This window comes from Callospermophilus lateralis, chromosome 2 (genome assembly GCF_048772815.1).
Source record: "Callospermophilus lateralis isolate mCalLat2 chromosome 2, mCalLat2.hap1, whole genome shotgun sequence".
Classification (NCBI taxonomy): domain Eukaryota; kingdom Metazoa; phylum Chordata; class Mammalia; order Rodentia; family Sciuridae; genus Callospermophilus; species Callospermophilus lateralis.
The window spans coordinates 191,871,704-191,892,990 of record NC_135306.1 but is presented as its reverse complement, the minus strand read 5'-3'; the positions used below and the strand labels follow the sequence as shown (position 1 = coordinate 191,892,990).

Below are 21,287 nucleotides of genomic sequence, written 5' to 3'. Positions count from 1 at the left end.
TTGGGGAAGTGAGGCTTGGAGGCAGAGTGGATGTGGTGGAAGGGGGAGACAGTCAGGAAGCCCCTTCCCAGCCCGCCTGCCCCCTTCTCCATCTGGAGACCAGCTTTCTGACCATCTTCTGGGCTGGGAGGTATCTGTAGTCACCTTCCACTCCTGCACCTCGGTGTTCCAGCCGGTCTCCATGTGCTGCATCCTAAGCTCTTCTACTCCCATCTGGAAGGTGCCAGAAGCTTGAGGGAATTTAGATTTATCTAAGGCAAGCAAGGCAGAAAACTAGAGGGGTTGTGGTGGACACTGGGATTAGCTTTGAAGTCACACTAGGGTTTGAATTTTTATTCTAATCACTGACCAGCTCTAACTCATGAAAAAGAATTGATCTCACCTGAGATTATTTTCACCAGAAAATGGTTTCTATGACGTGTGTGGTACCTAACAATGAGTGAAGTGACACTTCCAGCTTGATGTGGCAGCGGGAACTGAAACCCCCACTTCCTGACCTCCCTTTCTTCCCACCCCAGCCTCAGCCTGGGAAGCTGGGCTTCTCCACCTGCAACCTGGCCACAGAGGCTGTGGAAGATCTGGCACTGTTTCCTCTTCTGAGCACATTTTGCCTTGCTTTACAGATTACGATGGTGAATGCGGGCTGGGGTGTGGCTCTGCGGTGGAAAATGTGCTTGAAAACAGTGCAAATATTCATGTGTTCTGCCCCCCCCCCCCGCCCAAGTACTGGGAATTGAACCCAGAGGCACTTTATTACTGAGCTACTTCCCCAGCCCTTTTTGTTGTGATGGGGTCTTGCTAAATTGCTGAAGCTAGGAATTTGTAATCCTACCCCAGCTGGAACCACAGGCCTGCACCACACCTGGTGCCAATCTTTAAAAATGGTTTGTCACTGTGAAGGTAGGATGGAATTCTGCTCCAGGTGTTGCTGAGGGCTTGGCTGCTACATCAGGAGGCTGTGGTGGCCCAGGTGGGCCTGCCTAATTCTTTCTTGCTTGCTCAGGCAGGGCAGCCTGGCCAGAGCTGCAGGATGGGACAGTTAGGATGGTGGTTAAACACCGGCCTGAGCTCCAGGAAAGTAGTTTCATTGCACAATTGTGGCCTCCCTCCAGGAACCTCCAGGCAGGAGGACCTAGCGCCCTCCTCTCACTGGCTCTCTTTAGCTCTAAGCTAGTGACTGGAACATGGAGGCAGTGACCCAAGGAAGAAGAGAATGACATACAGGGAGAGCTGTGTTCTTGGGTTGGGCTCCTGGCAGGCCTCTGCCGAGTTTTTCAAGTGCCAATTTACCAAGGCCTTAGCAACAGCCGGTCTCTGGGTGGAGCACGGGGAGATGTTTTAAAGGAGTAGGACACAATTGCTGGTCATGGGACACTGGGCACTTCACTTTCTGGAGATCCCAATTGAAGAGGGAGTCACAGGACAGGCTTTCCATTTCTGACCCAGGGATTGGACCCTGCCTGGTTCCATGGTCTGGGTCAGTGTCACCTGCAGTTCAGTAACAAACAAGGGCTCCCAGGCTCTTACCAGCAAGAGTGGGCTGGCTCCATTCTCTTCAGACCTGGGATTGAACTGAATTTAGAATTTTTTTGATCATCCCCCTTTTATTTTGTCCTGGGGCCTGACTTCAACCCAAAGGAGGATAGGGTGCAACCCAGACAGCAGTTGCCCAGTTCTGATCTGGCAGTTATCGTGAATCTAGAACCATCTCTCACCTGCACCACTAGAGGCACAGCTAGGAGGAAGGGGCTGGCTTTGCCAGGGTTGAGATGCCTACAGCCGGAACCCCAGTGGCCAGAAAGGACTGACCTCTGCAGATCTCTCCAATTCCTCATGGTTCCTCGGAGCCCAGTGCCCTTCCTGGAGTCATTTGAGAACAGGGCATCAACACAAATTTGCTTGGGCCCTCAACTTCCTGCTACTCGACTCAATTCCTTCCCTCTCCTCCAGTTCACTCAGCCACAACTCACTACACCAGGAAGCATCCTGTTCTGTCTTCTGGGAACGTGGCAGGACCTTCACTCATCCTCCCTCCAAACCAAGACCAGCTCCAGGCCAAGGGGCATAAAGAGCTGATGACAGTGGCCTTCCTTTTGTGGCGACTTTACCATGGGTGGACTTCATATACATTTTCTTAGTGAATATTCAAATACACAACATGTCAGGGGAATAGCATGAGGAAAATGAGGCTCTAGAAAGCTTCCTGCCCAACCCAATGTTGTCCAGCTATCTGTGGCCAAGGCAGGATTTAAAGTAGCCCTGCCCTATTCCAAAGCCTTTCTGCCCTTCACAAGGCCACAGAGCCAGCTGATGACCAGGAGCTACAGAGAGGTAGGAGACAACTTGCACAACTGGAAGCTATAAAGTACAGAAAAGATTTTATTGGAAATCTCGAGTACATATGGAAGTATCCCTCAGTCATTTCCAAACAAATAGGCTGGAAGAGGAGGGACCCTGTCACCTTGAGAGATGACTGGTCCCAGCAGGAGCCCGGGGTGCTGCAGGAGTTGTTGGTCTGGCCTTCTCACTTCTATGACACAGGGCTGAGAGGCCGGAGGTGGCCTTGCTGGTTGCTTGGCTCCTCCCAAATTCAGCTCAGTCAGGGATTAGCCTCCCTGGCCTCCCTAAAGATGGGGCCCTGGAGAAAGGCTGCTGCCTGGGAGTCCACAATTAGGAAATCAGTACTGTGGCGGACGACAGCTACCAGGCCTTTCCATGCTAGGCAAAGAGGGCAGCAGCTGACATGGGGCATCAGTAACTTACCAGAGACACCCCCGTTTGTACGTGCCAGGCCCTGGGGGAGAATCTGATTGGTTCAGCAGGCCATGGATGTACCCTGGCCCCAGACAGGACAGCCAGTTGGCCAGCACTGCTGGAACATTTCTTGATGGCAGCAGAAGCATGCACAGGGGCAGGGCTCCCCCCCAGAGCCCACTATGATGCCCAGAAGTTAGCCTTGTAGGTGAGAACAGTGTCACATGCAGTTTACTAACAAGCAGTTGAGAGCCATCTGCACCTAAGAACAGCTGCTGCCAATGAGTACCCCAAGAGACAGGAGGAACAGGGCAGACTGGTTCTCCTTAGCCAGGCCACCGGTCAGACTGGGGAGGACAGATGGCTAGGCACTTGACTTACTCAAGCAACACCTGAAGGATTAAATCAATCATCCACCCAGCTTTGGTTTCTGAACAGCGAACCAATCCAGCTTGTAAACCCAGGGCAGTGTAGAGACCCTGGGATTGAAGGGAGGTAGCGGTCAGGCCAAAGCAGGAGGAGGAAAAGCTCTATAGTCCAGTCCTGAGGATCAGGATCAGGTACCCCAGAAGTAGGGAGCACACACAATGCCCCTTGGGCATTACGTGTGGCATAACTCTGGGGAATCATCACATTTAGCACCCAAGACTCTGCAGAAACTGCGAGTCTGGAGGCTCCCACCCAGAACACAGAGGTACAAGGGAAAGCCCACTGTCAGTTCAAAGCCTGGAGGTCACTTGCCCTTGGTCAGCCGCATTCTTAGATCCCACTGTACACATACTGGGAAGGAGAATGGTCTGAGTAACCCAGATTCTGGGGAGCCTCTCAGGAGGAGGCCTCCATCTCAGGAATGGACGCCCTCACCTTCCCCAAGTGAAACCTCTAACTGCAAACATTTCTTCTATAAAATATCTGATTTCTCTGAAAGTAATAAATATTTTCCATATCCTATAACAAGAAGCAGAAACGGGAGGGAGAAAAAAAGAAGGCCTTTTGCTGTGATCCTCGATAACAGAATGTCATAGTGACGTAAGATTTGCTTTTATTTTTCCTCTGCGGAGCTGAGAAGCTGGGCATAGGCAGCCACCAGGGCTGCACAGACCTCTGGTAAGGGCCGGATAACTCTCCCAGTGAGGATGATGGGCCCAGAAGCGCTCACCCTCACAGGTGAGCAGGCCTGTTTTATTGCCAAAAAGTATGGGCACAGGGGTGGGGACAGAGAGAGGGTGAGACGGAGATGACCCTAGAACTAGAGGAGACAGAACAGGACCCTCCTACCTCTGCCCAGCACTGTTTCCTTCCTCTTTCTGCCTCATGGGACCACCAGCTGGAATGTCAAGAGGTTGACAGGAAGGACAGACAGGCAGGGGGCCAGCTGCAGGATAGACCAGGCAGGAGGCTGGCAGCAGGAGGAACTGATGACACCCTGTGTGAAGCAGCTGACAATAGGTGGGGTACACAGATGGCCCTGCAGAGGCCCTTTGGTTACAAAGGCTCTTCCATCTCCAAAGGCAGAGGGCAGGTCCTCACAGATGCAGTCACTGGGCCTAACTGCCACCATGGAGTCTCCAGGAGGTCCAAGAGCAGGGATTTCTGGGTCCCCAAGGAGGGACCATCTTCCCCTCCAGCTGGCTGGGAGCAGCATGAGGGATGGGAGCAGCTGAGGAGTGGGAGGCTCTCTGTCCCCTGGGACCACAGAAAAGGGATGCTGCTGGTACTGGAGGACACTTTACTGCAGGGTTTCTACAAAGGCATCAAATTCTCGGACGTTCTTCTCATGAACAGCCAGCTTCTCTGGTAACGAGTCCTGTTCAGGGAGGAGAAGAGCTGCTTACTGGGCAGGCCTTGGGAGGCTGCCAGCCCCGCCACTGGAGTGGAGGAAGGGGGTGAGGTAGAGATAAAGAGCTCAGCGGAGCAGCGCCGAGCTGGGCAAGCAGGAGGCAGAGCATATGAGAGAGCGCTGGTCAGGGGAGGGACATGTCCGTCGGGGCTCTGTGGGGGCTGTGGCACTGCACAACAGCCATAGGAATTCAAGTGGGCAACACCTGCAATGAGAGAGAATCGTGGACCATGCCAGAGAACAGGGTGGTCCAGAAATAAAACATGAACGATCCCTGGCTGATGACAGTGACCCCAGAATAAAACTGCAAGTTTTATGAATTCAGTAGAGTTTATGAAAAGGTGTTTTTTTTTTTTTAAATAATAGATTTTGTAACCTTTATAATTTATTGATTTATTTTATGTGGTGCTGATGATTGAACCCAGGGCCTCACATGTGCTAGGCAAGCACTCTGCCACTGAGTCTCAGCCCCAGCCCATATGAAAAGTGGCTTTGATGCCCTTTTCGGGGATGCCCTGCAGGATGGGAAGGAGCCAGGCAGACTTGCTACACTACCAAGAGTCACCTGCAGGTTGAGGGAAGCGTGAGCATTTGCATCTTCACACCAGCCAAGGGGCAGAGAGGGACAATAAAAAGGAGAAGCAGAAAAGCAGATCTGTGATCAGCTAGCTGTACCTCCCTACAATACCAACCGTTAATATAAGAGAAGCTGGGCACCGTGGCACAACCTGCAATCCAGCGACTCTGGAGGATCACAAGTTCAAGGCCCGACTCAGCAACTTAGTGAAGCCCTAAACAACTTAGTCTCAAAATTTTTAAAAAGTGCTAGGGATATACCTCAGAGGTAAGGCACTGTGGGTTCAGTCTCTAGTACAAATAAACATAGTCAGGGGCTGGGGATGTGGCGCAAGCAGTACCACGCTCGCCTGGAAGGCGTGTGGCCCGGGTTCGATCCTCAGTACCACATACAAACAAAGATGTTGTGTCCACCTAAAACTAAAAAATAAATATTAAAATTCTCTCTTTCTCTTTCTCTCTCTCTTTAAAAAAAGAAAAATGATAGCTTATTTTAAAAAAATTAAATAAATAAATAAACAGAGAGAGAGCAGGCCTGCAGTGGCCTGCCTTCACTGGTGGGGTTAAGCATAAGGGTCTGGCAAGAGGTCAGAGACTCTCCTGCCTGAAACCCAGACAGTGGCCTGGACACCCTGACAATGAGGCAGGTCTGGGTGTAGCTGCCCAGGTGGAAGAAGACCTGGGAACTGGTTAGCACCACTGGGATCATGACGAGAGCACTGGGACCCTCCTTCTTCTGAGCTCATGTCAAAGGAGAGGCAGGGGAGAGGGCGGCAGGAGGCTAATGCAGGAGCCAACCTGGCTTTGTCTGGCTGTGTTACCACAGCAAGTTACTCAATCACAGTGCTGGCTTTCTTTCTCTCTGATACTGGGGATTGAACTTGACTAGTGAGCCCCATCCCCAGCCCTACTTTGTATTTAATTTAGAGACAGGGTCTCATTGAGTTGCTTAGCTCCTTGCTTTTGCTGAGGCTGGCTTTGAACTCATGATCCTCCTGCCTCAGACTCCCCAGCCACTGAGATTACCGGTGTGTGCACTGCGCCTGCTGGCTCTTTTGTAAACTGGCATAAGATGACCTACCTTTTAGGGCTGGTGCTTCATGTTAAAGTACTTTTAAAACACCTGGCAGGGGGTGTGGGTGTTGCTCAGTGGCAGAGCCCTTGCCTTACATGCATTAGGCACTGGGTCATCCCCAGCACCACAGAAAAAAGAAAACTCAGAAAGCCCCAATAAATGTTCATAATAGTACTTATTAGCCTAACTATTATGTAGAACTGTAAAGCTTTAATAAAACATTATAATAGTAATTATTATTATTCCTATATTGTCGCTGAGCATGGCTTTCTGTTTAATGCAAATCAAGGGCAGCTATTCCTAGGGTCCCTAGTTTCTATAGATAGGAGAGTCCCACCTCAGACCATGAGACCTTGGGATTTAGTGGTGTAGGATGGCCCGAGTCTGTGGCTTGCACACGGTATTCTTCTGAGGCAGGAAATAGGAAATACCCTAAGCAGAGATGTGGCAATTACGGTCAGAGAACAGCTATAGGAGGAAAGGCGCTCTCTGAGGGAAGCGCAAGAACACTGACCCCTGGGACTGCTGTGCTCCTCTGCCCCTGCCCCACGGGCATCTGCTGGTCACTGCAGAGCTGAACAGAGGGGCTGCTGGAGCAGCCTATGGGGACAGCAGGAGCAGAGCGGGCATGAGGAAGTGCTGCTGAGAATGTGTAAAGAAAGGGAGCTATGCTCAAGCAAAGTCTAGGTGACGGCTGCTAGGTGCCGCGCCAATCACACATGTGACCAAGTGAAGACAACAATCTAAAAACCTCCCTTTTCTGTTACAGGGAAGATGGGAAGCACAGGTGGGTGGAGTGACAGGAAGAATGTTCTAGGCCTGTGGTCAGGGATGACCATCAATGAGGATGGGAGGCCAAGGGATGAGCTGTGTGGGGAAGGAGTTTCCATACCAAGTCTTCAGCCATGGATTGTGCCCCGATATCTATGGAGAGGCTGCTCAGCTGAGGAGGGTTCTGAAATTCACGATAGAAGGTCCCCAAGTCCATCGGAAGAATGTCATCTTTAGAAAAAGCTGGTTTCTTAAAAAATAAGACAATCACTTTAGCTTTCCTTGGGCCACAAAGGATAATCACAGAGGAAATTTACCCTTTTAGAAATAACCAAAGAAATGTTCTTCCAGGCTCATCTTAGGAAGCAAAATCTCTACATCGTATTCTTATGGGCTGCTAACTTATAACCCTGGGGTCGACCCTCCTCTCAGGGCCATGTCCTCTTCCTGCTCACTCCATTCTTAAGTAAAGGGCCATCCATTCAGGCATGAGCCAGACCTGAGCTGACACCACTGCAAAACCCTCGTTTAGGGTTGACTTTCATTATGAATTTCAACCAGAGACTTGGAACACAATGGTTTGCAAGTCATAGGCCTCCAAATGTCTCCCAAGGCAGGGTGTCAGGGCAGGGCCCCAAAGCCCTTCGTTCTATCTGCAGCGGCCTATGTTGTCTCTGTAAGGGAACAGATGCTTCTGGGTTTATTTTCCCTGGGACAGCAAAGGTCAAGGGAGGTGAGGGCCACTTACAAAGTCAATCATAACGAAGTCATCATGGGCATTGCCACTGCTGCCCCCGCTGGAGCCATCCGAGTGCAGGCTGCCATGGAGAGGAGACACAGGCTCTGGGGACTCTGGAGGATTCACCTGGTTCAGAATAAGGCAGAGTCAGGGCTATTCTGTGAACTGGATATCTGAGGAGCTGGTTAGGCAGTGAGTGCTGGCTACGAATTCATAAGCCAAGGGGCATGGTTTAAGGCCTGCGGAGGACGCAGTGACTGTGGCCTCTGAGGGATGACTACTGTGACATCTACTGGAAACTGCTAGTCACCGGTAGGCTCACCATAGGATCAGTATCCTCCAGCTCCAAATTCTTGGGAGCAAACATGGCAAAGGGTATGTCCAGACTTGTCAGAGTCACCTAAAGAAACACAGGAGAAAGGCATTCGTTCCTGTCCTCCCCCCAGCTCCTGGGCTTCCTTCCTTACAGGCTGCCAGAAAGTCTGCACATCTAGGCTGCCCACACTGCTCTCCCAGGTTCCCTGTCCCCATCACATGGGCCCACAGCATAAATAAAGACTGGGTTCCCAAGGACCCTGGGAATTCAGCTGAGGAAGCCTGAGCCACAGGACCACAGGAACAAAGTGCTTCGCTGCCCCCCTCCCCCAAGGAGGAACTTCCTGTTTTATGTGAAGTCTGAGGTGACAGCACAGCACAGTGTCTGGGAACTAACTAGTATCTTGTCTCTTTCCTGTGAGAGACTTAAGAGCCTCAGATGAGAGAGAGAGAGAGAGAGAGAGAGAGAGAGAGAGAGAGAGAGAGAGAATGTGTGTGTTGGTACTGGAGGCTGAATCCAGGGGCACTTTACCATTTAGCCCTTTTATTTTTTGAGACAGGGACTTGCTAAGTTGCTAAGGGCATTGCTAAATTATAGAAGCTGGCCTCCAATTTGCGATCCTCCTGCCTTAGCCTCCCAAGTTGCTGGGATTACAGGCATGCACCACCATGCCCAGCTAGAACAATAATTCTTAACTTTTTCTGGAAAGGGGTCACAAGTTGTAAATCCTCTACAAAGAAAAACTTAAATACACACACACTTTTGCAAACAATGTTAAGTAATTCCACAAAATACTGCCCAGAGGGCCTCACTCTAAGAATTCAGACATTCTCACAGTGGCAGTGGCAGAAGGATTACCTGGTTGATGGGTTTGTTGACAAAAGCCCCCACTTTCCGGACAAAGATGGTCTCTAGGACATCGTGGGGAGAGGCCCGTCCCTCGCTGCTATTGGACACGGTTTCAGTATCCTCACTAGAGAAGAAAGTGAAGTTGGTGCTCATTCTTAAGCCACAGCAGAACGAGACAGATCCCCTAAGCCCACCTTCCGGGGGGGTTGCAGCCTGGGCAGGAGTTGGCCCCTCAGCCTGTTCATGTGGACACAACACTACATGGTCTGGCTACATAATTGAGTAAAGCTTACATAAAATTTGATCTGAAATCCCAATGACAAGCATCAGTTACCTTGCACACAGTGACCATCAACCAGGCAAGCCACTCTCATAAACCACCAAGATTTCTTTTTTTTTTTTTTTAAAGAGTAAGGGAGAGAGAGAGAGAGAGAGAGAGAGAGAGAGAGAGAGAGAGAGAGAGAATTTTTCAATATTTATTTTTTAGTTCTCAGCGGACACAACATCTTGATTTTATTTTTATGTGGTGCTGAGGATGGAACCCAGGTCCCCGCGCATGCCAGGCGAGCGCGCTACCGCTTGAGCCACATCCCCAGCCCAAGATTTCTTTTTAATTTTATATATGCATTTAGTTGTGGATGAACCTTTATTTATTTTTATGTGGTGCTGAGAATCAAATCCAGTGCCTCACACTTGCTAGGCAAGCGCACTACCATTGAGCCACAACCCCAGCCCAACCACCGTGATGTTATTACTAACCAATTACATAGCCAGACCCCAAATTTTAGCTTCTTCATTTTTTGCATCTTTTTTTTTGTTGTTGTTGTTGTTAAATCTAAAAATACCTAAATAGTTTACAGCATTATGTTAACTTCAAGCCCTGCCTCACAAGGGATGCTGCTCACAAGAGTCCCACATTTGAGGCCTTAGCCAGCCAGAGCTCTCTCCACTCTTGATGGCTAGGGCCGGATTCTCTGTGCTCCCTACCACGTATCTGCCCCTCTCTTCACCCTCGACCATCCCTCCATTACTGAAACATTTAATTCAACTACTCCTGTGGCTCCCAATTCCCCAAAGCCCTCCGGACTGATGCTGGGTCCTGGATCCCAGGGGGACTCTAAACAATAGAAACAGGGCCTAGACAGTGGCTGCCAGCCCAACAGTCACAGTGTTTTGAGTGTCAGAGGACAAGAAAGGTCTTTTGGACAAAAATAGGGTCTTAAGGAAGTGGCAGGTGGCCTCTGAGCCCCAGGGACTGGCCCTGAGAAAGGGTTCTAAGCTCTGAGGACCTGCACCCAACAGCTCCCCCAGGGTCCTCTGTCTGTAGCTGCTCTTGGCCATGCCCCAGGAGCTGAGGACCAGAAAACTGGAGAATAAGGTGACAAGCAGATCTCCTCTATCATCCCACAGGAGGATGAGGGGGGAAAAAAGTAAGTTTGAAAAGCCAGGAGGGAGTCAATTATTTTTCCTGATAAATGTCACAAAAAATAATCTTCCCAAACAATTCCCCGCCCACTACACCACTGTGGGAATGAAGAAAAATATACCAGGAATTTCAACGATGAGAAAGTTCATGGAGGATGTGGTGGGGCAATGCAATCTCATTATCTCCAGGGCCTTCCAAATCAAGGGCAGGCGGGGCAGGGCCGCTCCAAGGGCAGCTTCCTGGGAGAGCTCTGAGGGTACTGGGGAGCCACGGGCCCGAGAGAGGAGCAGCCTGTGCCCCAAGTGTAGGACAAGCTAAGAGATTTTAGGCCAATCCCTTGGTCCTGACGTTCTGTCATCATTTTACTTTTTCTCTTTTTCCTCAGTGCTGGGTATGGAACCCAGGACTCACACGTGCCAGGTAGGCACTCTGCCACCAAGCCACACCCCAGCCCTCTCTTCCTCATAAAAGAAGTGACAGTGGCATTTTTGCAGGGTTGAAATATAAGAACTTTCACTTCCTACCTAATCCTTGTCTTCACGGTTTTAATCTCATCAAATGTGTCACTTTGGTATTCAGAAAAGACAGAAGATTTCTTTTTTTTAAAATAAAGGATCTCCATGAGGCTCTAAAGCAGCAGAAAACAATCGATTCCCCTGCGATGGCAGATGCAGCGTGGTGCCATGATGGCAGGCCGTGGTGAGCACCTGTTCCATCCTGAGCAAACGCTGGCGATGCCAAAGGAATGAATGTGGGGGGAGGAAAAAAACAACGACCACCTCTCTACAGGATGAGGTGGCCAGAACCAAGTTCCCGCTATTTTCTTTTTCGCCATGCCCAGCCTATTAGAGTTTTTTTTTTTTTTTCCCTTAAAGACCTTTATTTTATTTATTTATATGCGGTGCTGAGAATCAAACCCAGTGCTTCACATGTTCTAGGCAAGCGCTTAGCCATTGAGCCACATCTCAGCCCTTGGTATAATGACTTTGAACAAGTGTGCCAAAACCACACTGTAGGAAATGACTATTTTTTTTAATACATATGTATTTTTAGTTGTAGGTGAACACAATACCTTTATTTTATTTTTATGAGTTGCTGAGGATCGATCCCAGTGCCTCACGTGTGTCAGGCGAGCGCTTTACCACCAGCCCCAGCCCCAGCCCGTTCCTGCTATTTTCTAGTCAGTAGCAAAGCCCTGGGCCAGTCTCCTTACATACCGGCTTCGTGCCAAGATTCTTATCAGAGAAATTCAAGGATTTCCATTTGGGCACAAATGCCATGCCCAAGTTTGTGTGTATCAGGGCATGCAGGCCCTTGGCTGGCCTTAGCAGCGGCAGAGCCATGCCAGGGACTCACCTGCTGGAAGGTGTGGCAGCACAGTGGGCCACATCTGCAGGAGTGTGGATCGCCAGTTTCTCCTGGTCAGCCTGGGCACCATGGACTGGCTGGTTGGGAGCAAGGGGCACCCCACCTTCCTTCCCAGGAACCATTAGCTTTGGGGGAAAATAGAAAGAGACAGTGAACCTTGGCTGTGTCGGGCATGAGCGAATAGCGCACCCTAACTTAGTGGTGTCTGCTTTTGGGCTTTCCCATCTCCAGATCTGTCACCAGGTAGACAGGCACCCAAGGATCTTTATCCTTGCTGGGACTTGGCTACTGGAAGACATGCATGGTAATGACTACAGAAAAAGAAGGAAAGAGAGGGGGAAGGAACCTGGGAAAGTTGTCTTTCTGTTCTGGAGTCTAAGCAGTTCCCTTCTCTCAGCCCTTCAGTTACCAAAGAGCTCTGCTTCCAAACCCTTAGTTCAATGCTTTCACTGTAAGAGTTCCTCCACTGCCCCGGGAAGGGAACACAGCCCTGGGGAGCCCACGGTCCACCCAGCTTTCAAGATACCTGGTGAGGGTGTTGAGCATTTAAGCCAGCAGCGAACACTACTGGATAAGCCAGGTCAGCTGATCCAAGGCCCAGGACAGCAGGCTGATAGGAAAGGCGAGAGCTTGAGAGCTGAGCAAGAGAAAAACAGAGGGGCAGAGGAAAGGCAGGAGAAACAGGCACCCTAGAGCGTGAGCAATGACCGGGCTCAGCAGGGGGAAGGAATGGTCCCAGCCACATGGGCACCTGCAGGCCTGGTGCAGTGTGGGTTAAGGACAAGACAGGAGTTTTTAGACCACTTTTTAGGTAAGAAAATTCTGAGGCTTGTATAAACTGAGATTGGGATCCCTGGCTCTGGAGCCTCCTGAAGACCTCCAACGAGCTCCTGGCTCCCCTTTCCCAAGTGCTCAGCTAACTGCTTCCGTTCCAGCCTGGCACATCTGTGGGGTGCAACCCAGAGCAGAACTTGCAGCCAAAGGCATCAGTTTTTCCAAAGTCACTCTATTTTCTCCTTTGTCCTTAAGGTCCCTTTGAAACAGAAGGCCATCTTCTCTAATAACACCCTCCATTACCCCTGGGTATGGGAAGGTTCCTATTTTTATTGAAAAAAAATACCAGTCTTGAATTGTTTATTTGGAATTTGATATAAATAACTCCGTGTATTTTTCACACAACAGAAGGAGGCGGGGCAAATGAAAATCCCTATTTTGGGCTGCTGGGCTGTGGCTGTGTCCTGTTAAAATCAATTACCAAGACTCAAACGAATCCCACAGACCAGTGAGGGAAACGTTTAAGGAACTACACACTGTACTGCATTTGCACTTTTCAAATAGAAAGAAGCCATCTGGTCATAACCCCTTCTTCCCATTATGAACTCACTTGATGGGAAAAGGCCAGTCCTGCCATGGGGACCCTCAGAGTGTCCGTCACCACAGGAGTAGGGGTCTGAAAATGTGCCTTTGTGACAGTAAACACACACTGTGCACAGACACACACAGAGACAGGAGAAACAAGAGAAGAAAAAAGAAAAGGGACTTGAGAAAGAAGTGAAAACACCTCTGGAGGGGGAGACGGTGAGAGGCTGGAGGGACGGAGGGACTCAGGACTGCACTAGAACGCTCTGGCTTCCCAAAGCGACAACCTCAAGGGTCCTAGAAAGAAGCTTTCCCCAGGGTGCACCCTGCGTGCCTGTCTCCCTGACAGGAGTGAAGCTGACTCAAACAGCTATGACTCGGCCAAACAGAGAAACCTGAACCAAGCATTAGTCTTTGTTAGTCAGAAAAAGGTGGGAGGAAGCTAGAGAACAATTCTAATAGGAAGGGCCTGGGAGGAGGTGCAAAGGGAGCAGAAGGACAAGGATGCTGGGCGTGTAATGTCACACTGGCAGCCTTTTTCAAGGAACCACAGTCTTCAGGGATGGGTTCAAACAGCAGACATTTGTTGGCCAGAATTTCTCCCCGCCCCAATACCAGGAAGTGAACCCAGAAGAATTCTACCACTGAGCTACACCCCACCCTTCTTTTTATTTTGAGACAGGCTACCGCTAAATTGCTGAGGTTGGCCTCCAACTTGAAATCCTCTTGCCTCAGCCTCCTGAGTTACTGGGATGCAGCTGTTTGCCACCACACCTGGATAACTGGCTAGAACTTCAAAAACCTCAGGTGTATACTTTCCTATGTTGTCCGGGGGAAGATGAGGAGGTATGCAGAGGTAGGTGTGTGTGTGGGTGTGCACGCCTGTAGTCCCTGACAGTGTGGGACAACTTGATAGAGTAAAAGTCGGGGCCCTCTCAAAACTCTTAGGACTTCAAAGCTATTTAGGGTATGATGATTATTTGGGGTCTTGCTGCTCCGTCTCCAAATCTGTCCAACTAGCTAATCAATGCTTAGAATGAGATGGAGGACTTTAGGACACAGTAGCAGGTTCTGAATGACAACTATTTAATGCCTAAAGTCCATGCCCAGGTAACACAATGATGCTTATTTTACTGGAAAAATAAACATCACATTAACATGTATTTATTAGACTCAAGCAAAAGTTCCAATAGAAGTTTTTAAACAATGAAAATACCTGGATTAAACCAAGGAATTAACTATTGAAAATTAATTAATTGGGCTGGGGATGTGGCTCAAGCGGTAGCGCGCTCGCCTGGTGCTCGTGCGGCCCGGGTTCGATCCTCAGCACCACATACAAACAAAGATGTTGTGTTCGCCGAAAATTAAAAAGTAAATAAATATTAAAATTTAAAAAAAAATAATTAATTAATTGATGTTATCAAGGATTGAACCCAGGGGCACTTAACAACTGAGCCACATTCCCAGACCTTTTTATTTTATTTTTATTTTTTTGGTACCAGGGATTGATCCTAGAGGGGTTTTACCACTGGGCCACATCCCAGCCCTTTCTATATTATTTTTTAAATTTTTTTTAAATAAACACACAGTATCTTTATTTATTTTTATGTGGTGCTGAGGGCCGAACCCAGTGTCTCACACATACAAGGAAGGAGCTTTACCACTGAGCTACAGCCCCATCCCCCTTTTTATTTTATATTGAGACAGGGTCTAAATTGCTTAGGGTCTCACTAAATTGTTGAGGCTGGCCCCAAACTTATGATCCTCCTGCTTCAGCCTCCCAAGTCTTTGGGATTATAGGCGTGCACCATGGCACCCAACAGGAATTAACTATCAACAGGAATAAAGAAAATTCACAGTAACTCATTTTTTTCTGTATCATCCATTCAAAATAAATACTTCTGCACCAAACTGTACCAACCTTGATTAGAGGTACTCGGGGGTCACTAAGAAGTGCACATCATTGATAAAATAATGACAAGACACCATCAGTCACAAATATCGTAAAAAAGGCAGCCTCTTTTTACACATGTCAACAAACAACTTGTAGGATCACATTTCCAGTGGATCAAAGAAAGTGGTGTGTTATGTCCAGAATCACCATCTCTCATATCCCCTGACTCATAACTTTATTTACTGTTCATGAATCTGTCAGTTATAAAACAAAATTAGACTGTTTAAGGTGACATATCCATATTATTATCAGCTATAAAATATTCTTATCAGCTACTCCCAGCTGGGCATGGTGGTACATGCCTCAGTTCACAAGGCTGAGGCAAAAAGATAGAAAGTTTGAAGCTGGCCTTAGCAATGTAGCAAGGCTGTACACAAACTAGTTTTATACTATATCTATCTCAAAATAAAAAGCAAAAGGGCTGGAGATATAGCTCAGTTGGTAGAGTGCTTGCCTCAAAATAAAAAGCAGAAAAGGGCTAGGGATGTGGCTCAGTGGCTAAGCACCCTGGGTTCAATCCCTGGTACCAAAAATCATCATCATCATCATCATTCATCATCATCTACTCCCATGAATGCCCTGATTAGATCATATATGCCAGATAAGAACATGTATGTTTCTCTGTGTCAACTCTGCTCATCAGGAAGCAAACCATCAGCCCCTCAATGGCCAGAATAACGCTGACACTCCTACCCCACATAGACTTATAGGAAAGGAATCATTCCTAAGCCCCAAACCAAACTATCTAGACAACTTTAGAATAGAAATCTTTTATTTTCTGGTGCTAGGGAATGGACCCATAGCTTTGTGAAAGCTAAGCACATGCTTTACTACTGAGCTACACCTCTAGCCCTAGAGCAAAAATCTTTCAGTAAAAATAAGAGTGACCCATGAATTCTGCAGTGTCATTCCCAGACATTAAATCATATTTCTGAAATAGCTGAGAACCACAATTTTAATCTAGTTTCTCCTGAACAACCCAGGATGAGAGAAATTTTTCAATTTTCATAATTAAAATAATACAGAAAACAAAAGTTTTATGGAGAGCTAATTAATGTAGCGCTACTAAATAAGATGGTGAAAGGGGATAATCTGGGGCTAAAGGAACGTAGAAATGGGTAGGGCTAGAACAAACTAGTTAATGTAAGAGTCAAAAAAGAAGATCATGGAGATGATGGGTAAGGAGTACAGGGAGCTGGAGGCAATGAGGAGGAAGTTGGGGTGGAAGGGAAGAAATGTTCCCTGAAATTCAGTCCACTGGTAAAAACTACTTCCTGGCTAATGTCATCTCAGTCCCTTATCCATGCAGGACTGAAGAGATGCTTCCTTGGGGTAAGCTGACAATGTCATTTCAAGCCAGTGTTTCACTGAAACTGGGTCTGTCCCTGAAGATTGACTCCAGTGGAAAATTTAATGGTTAGAATGTCTGGGAAAAGAATACAGACAGGCAGATAATCTGTCAAGTATTAAGAAAAGCTACATTACTGCTTTCTTACTGGCATTTTATACTAAGTAATTATTGGACTCCTTCCATTATTAGAAACCACTTAAAAAGAGCAATAGCCTACTAAATTAACAAGTGTAGGCTGGAGTATCTCTCTGGAGTCTGAAGGCACTTGGAATTCAGTGACTGATTTTCTAGGGAATTTGAAGACCTTACCAGAAGGGAAAGGCTGTGTAATACTGTGGGTTAAGAATGGTTACAGGTGAGAAACACTGCAATACTATGTGCTGCATAACACGGTCACTCCTCAAAATAACCCTCTTGAACAATCGCGAGCACCACAAAAAGGGACTGTTACTAAATTTGGATACCATTCCATAAGGTGTGCGGACACATACAAACTCACGAACCAAGTAACCACCACCAGCCCAGAGCCTGTTTCCCCCTACCTGGGATGGAGGGGAGGTGGAAAAAGAGGTCGTACACACTTCTTGAGAGTCTTCCACTGATGGGTATGTCACTCCAGCATCTTCCCCAGCAGTTCTAAAGTGAGGAGAGAAGAGAGAATGAATTCTGTGGTGGTGATGGCAGTCAATGTCAGAAAGTAGAGAAAGAGTAGTTAAATAAGGATGGGCGTTGTTATTAGAACTTTTTCAGGTAGAGTCCATAATGCCAGATGATGACATGAAGACAATTTTAATTTTTCCAGGATATTCCATGAATTACTTATTTTATTTATTTGTTTGTTAGTTTGTTTGTGTATGTGGTACTGGGGATTGAACCCAGGGCCTGGTTCATGCTAGGCAAGTGCTCTCCCACTGAGTCACATCCCCAGCCCTTTTTATTTGATTTTGATACAGGGTCTTACTAAGTTGCCCAGGCTGGCCTGGAACTTGAGATACTCCTGCCTCAGCCTCCTGGGTAGCGGGGATTGCAGGTGTGCAACCACCACACCCCAAAAATGAATGGCACTCTTGCATTCTCCAAGTAACTTGTGACATATAGAGAAAAGTCATATCATTACCATCAAGATACAAAATGTCCAATAATTTTCTGGGACACTCTACACATCCCAAATCACAGTGTACCTAATAGGCAGCAGAAAGGGAAACTAACTCCTTGATTTCTGTCCATGAGGCAAGTGGCTGCTTTCACCTAGCTGCAGTTTGGGAAAGCACCTTTCACATTCCTCACCTGTAATTGCAGGGGTGCATGGGAGAGGAGCTGGAATAGGGACGGTCCACAAAGTGATCAATGATAATCCCCATGATAGGTGGGGTCCTCTCAAATTGCCTGTAATGCAATATGCAAATTTCAGTATTTGTTAGAATGTCTTCCCAGCCCCCTTGAAGTCCTTAGAGGGCCCCTCACTTCATATCTATTGGCTGATACTGGCCTTAAGTACTGCAATCTCTAAATATAAACCACAACCTCTATGTTCTGGACAAGTTGAGTCTGGGACATTCAAATTCTCCAATTTGACAACTGTGAGCACACTCTTGGCTTGATTTTATTCTTCTGAAGGGGATGCTTTCAGCAACAGCAAGCTGACCTGTAGGCTTAGCCTTGCAGTTTTGGGAAAGGTAGGAGGCTTAACCTCTCTGGGATGGTTCTTTTGGATTCTGATGCTTCTCTCACCTGGTGGACATGAATGCCAAGTTAATTCTGTAAGCACAAGAAAGAGTGATGGTGCCCACAGGGGTGCCCACTGTCCCAACACGAACGGTCTGGAAGCCTAGGAAAAGAGAGAAGTGTTTAGCTTTTATCCAGAGAATGCCAATAGGGACCCTAGTTTGTCTTTCCCTAATTATTCAGCCTGTTGTACAGTCTCTAGAATTATTCACTTAGCATCTTGGGTGCAACAACCTCACTCTCTTGTGTGTGTGGGTGTGTGTGTGGATGTGTGTGTGTGTTATATGTGTTTATTCCCCCTACCAATTTATCCAATTTTGACCCCATATTGGCAAAGGAAAAAGCAGTCTATTCTCAGGTAAAACTACCTTCAAAGAAATAAAAAATACTGAGTTCCAGGTGCTTTTGGGAAAATTATTAGGTCCTCCCTAGGAGCTACGTAGACCACTTACTGCCTTCCTATCTTTGCTTTACTTGTATGACATGTATGGAGATGAAGGGCCATGTATTATAACAGATAGCAACCAAGCCCATCTTTGAAGTTAGAAGCACTCTTAACAGTACAAATGTTTCCTGACCATGATACACACCTTCTCCTAAGCCATTCAGCTGAACTTCCCCAAAATATATCCTGTAGGAAAGAAAGAAAAAGAAATGTTACCTGATTCTTTACTCTCAGGACCTCTCTGGTCAAAACAACAAGAAACCAAATAAATCAAATAGAGTATATATATATATATGGAGATTGCTGGGTAAGAAATGAATAATATTTAAGTAGAAACTGCTATTTATGTTTTTTCTCTATGTCCTTGAGATGTTTTAAAAGTATACCTACTAGGGGGATGGAGTGGTGATTCAGTGGTAGAGTGCCTGCCTTACGTATGCAAGACACTGGGTTCAATTCTCAGCACCATATTCAAATAAATAAAATAAAGGTCCATTGACAAATATATATATATATATATATATTTTTTTTTTTTAAAGTATACCTACTAGGAAATAAAGTATATAAATAGAGTTGGCAAACAGATGATACTGCTACAAGAAGGTCCTAGGTTTTGACTAGTAGCTTTCAATTACAGGCCACTCTATTTGCTTGTCACGAGCCATTCAAAAGTAAATGGGTGGCTCAGTGGTAGAATGCTCACCTAACACATGTGGGGTGCTGGGTTTGATCCTCAGCACCACATAAAAATAAATAAATATATTAAAGGGATTGTGTCCAACTACAATTAAAACAAAATATTTTTTTAAAAATCGGTTAAAGGGGCTGGGGATGTGCTCAAGCGGTATCGCGCTCGCCTGGCATGCATGCGGCCCGGGTTCGATCCTCAGCACCACATACAAACAAAGATGTTGTGTCCGCCAAAAACTAAAAAATAAATATTAAAAAATTCTTTCTCTCTCTCTCTCTAAAAAAATAAATAAAATAAAATAAAAAATCGGTTAAAACCATAGAAAATCTTGTCCACCATACAATAATTAACTAGTAAGACTGTTCCGAAAAATTTAAAATATAAGAATTATTGTTTTGGGGTGTGTTTCAGTGGTAAAGCACTTGCTTAGCATGTGTGAGGTCCTGGGCTTCAGTATCACCAAAAAAGAAAAGAACCACCTTGGGCTAGGCACAAAGTGGTACATGATTATAATCCCAGCTCCTCAGGCTGAGGGAGGAGGATCAGCCTGGGCATCTTGGCAACACCCTGTCACAAAATTTAAAAGTTGAAATAAAAAGGCAGGGGAGGTAGCTCAGTGGTAATGCAACTGCAAGGGCCTGAGTTCAATCCCCAGTACTACAAAGACAATAGACAAAACAAATAACACCCCTTACTCCCTCCATCCTATTACACAAATTCTAAAAATTCAGCTCTACATATGTAATCTGAAAGCTAAACCAATGGCTCAACACTAACACAAAGGAAAGACTCCTGGGTGATTCAGCTCTGGCTTTCCCTGTTTGCTCACATTTTTCTATATAGCCTCATATCCTCCACTCCAGTCTTTTGGACAATCTGAGCATGGCTCTCATGCCTTGCCAGCTGTTATACATCCATCTGGGATGATTATTCTCCCTCACTTCTACCAGCTGAATTTTCTTTGCCTCACAGTTCACCATGAATGCCAGCGTCCTCCATGAGGCCTGTCCTCTTTCTCCCCCCAACATCAATCTTTCTCTTCCTCTATGTTCTCCTAGTACTTTACCCAATACTGCAATGCAGTTTGCAAATACTGGTTTTTAATTATAAAAATACATATCAAACTTTCCCCATTTGATTAGAAACACGAGTGCAAGGCCAAGATAGAGTTGCATAATGCCAGGACTAAAATGGCCCTCGATGCTGTGTGGAGGTGAAATCCTGCAAGGAAAATACCATAACATTACTTCCATAGACAACTAGTTTGAACACTTCAGTTAAATTAACAGCTCCTTAGACCATATGTCTGAAGTCAGCTCTGGAATCAAGGCAGCTGTGGCATCTTCCCAGGAGAGCCTAGCCTGTTTTTCAGTCTTTAGCTTCTTTCCCAGCTTTGAGGCAAAATGATGACTATGCAGAAACAAAAGGGCAGTGAATCTGGTGTTTCTGGAACACTGAGGTTCTTAAGGAAGGCTGAAAAGTGATCACACAGAAGCGACACTATCAATAATCCAACCAACCACCTTCTCCAAATCAGGATGAGCTTCCATGCTGCTTACCTGTACAATATGACATACTCATGCCCTTGTTTTCGGGAGAGTCTGTAAGCGGGTGTCACCCTAGTTATAGCAAGAAGGGACTTCAGCAGCAGTGACAGCCTGTTGTACACTGTGTAGGAAACTTTGATTTCTTTATCACACCTGAGGAGCACACAGACTTTTATTAAATGCTGGAACCGTGCCAATTCATTATTAAACACGTTTTTCACTAAAGGTCTGATTTGAGTTCTTGATCAGCAGATTGTCTAAGTCAGCCAGGTTGACTTTCTTTAATATGAGACACAGCAGATGAGCACCAAAAAATACCTTATATGTTTTTTCTAGTTTGGAAGCGGCTATCTTTCTAAGAAATAAAGCAGCACACTTGAGCTGTCTAACTATACAAAAAAATATGAAGAAGTCAGTCTGGCGCTGAAATTTTGGACCATAACGTGGCAACTGAACTGCCTTATGTTAAAAATAATAATAATGATGCCCCTGCCACACATG

At 46.7% G+C, this 21,287-nt stretch overlaps 1 protein-coding gene across 7 annotated transcripts in view; it reads right to left on the bottom strand.

Annotated features, from left to right (window-relative positions):
- Positions 1-2,361: 2,361 nt before the first annotated feature.
- Atg13 (autophagy related 13) overlaps positions 2,362-21,287 on the bottom strand; it is a 50,391-nt gene continuing 31,465 nt past the window's right edge. For 3 of the 7 annotated variants that reach the window (XM_076847123.2, XM_076847121.2, XM_076847124.2), the window contains 13 exons: positions 20,799-20,939; positions 18,694-18,734; positions 18,110-18,206; positions 17,666-17,764; positions 16,921-17,014; positions 13,099-13,197; positions 12,241-12,351; positions 11,703-11,839; positions 8,930-9,044; positions 8,078-8,155; positions 7,765-7,881; positions 7,138-7,266; positions 2,362-4,561 (listed from right to left, as the gene is read on the bottom strand). In XM_076847123.2, coding sequence (XP_076703238.1) covers positions 4,484-4,561; positions 7,138-7,266; positions 7,765-7,881; positions 8,078-8,155; positions 8,930-9,044; positions 11,703-11,839; positions 12,241-12,351; positions 13,099-13,197; positions 16,921-17,014; positions 17,666-17,764; positions 18,110-18,206; positions 18,694-18,734; positions 20,799-20,939 — 1,336 coding nt within the window. In that variant the 3' untranslated portion in view covers positions 2,362-4,483. The remainder of the gene's footprint in view (positions 4,562-7,137; positions 7,267-7,764; positions 7,882-8,077; positions 8,156-8,929; positions 9,045-11,702; positions 11,840-12,240; positions 12,352-13,098; positions 13,198-16,920; positions 17,015-17,665; positions 17,765-18,109; positions 18,207-18,693; positions 18,735-20,798; positions 20,940-21,287) is intronic. The other 4 variants (XM_076847125.2, XM_076847126.2, XM_076847127.2 and 1 more) reach the window with 4 other exon arrangements.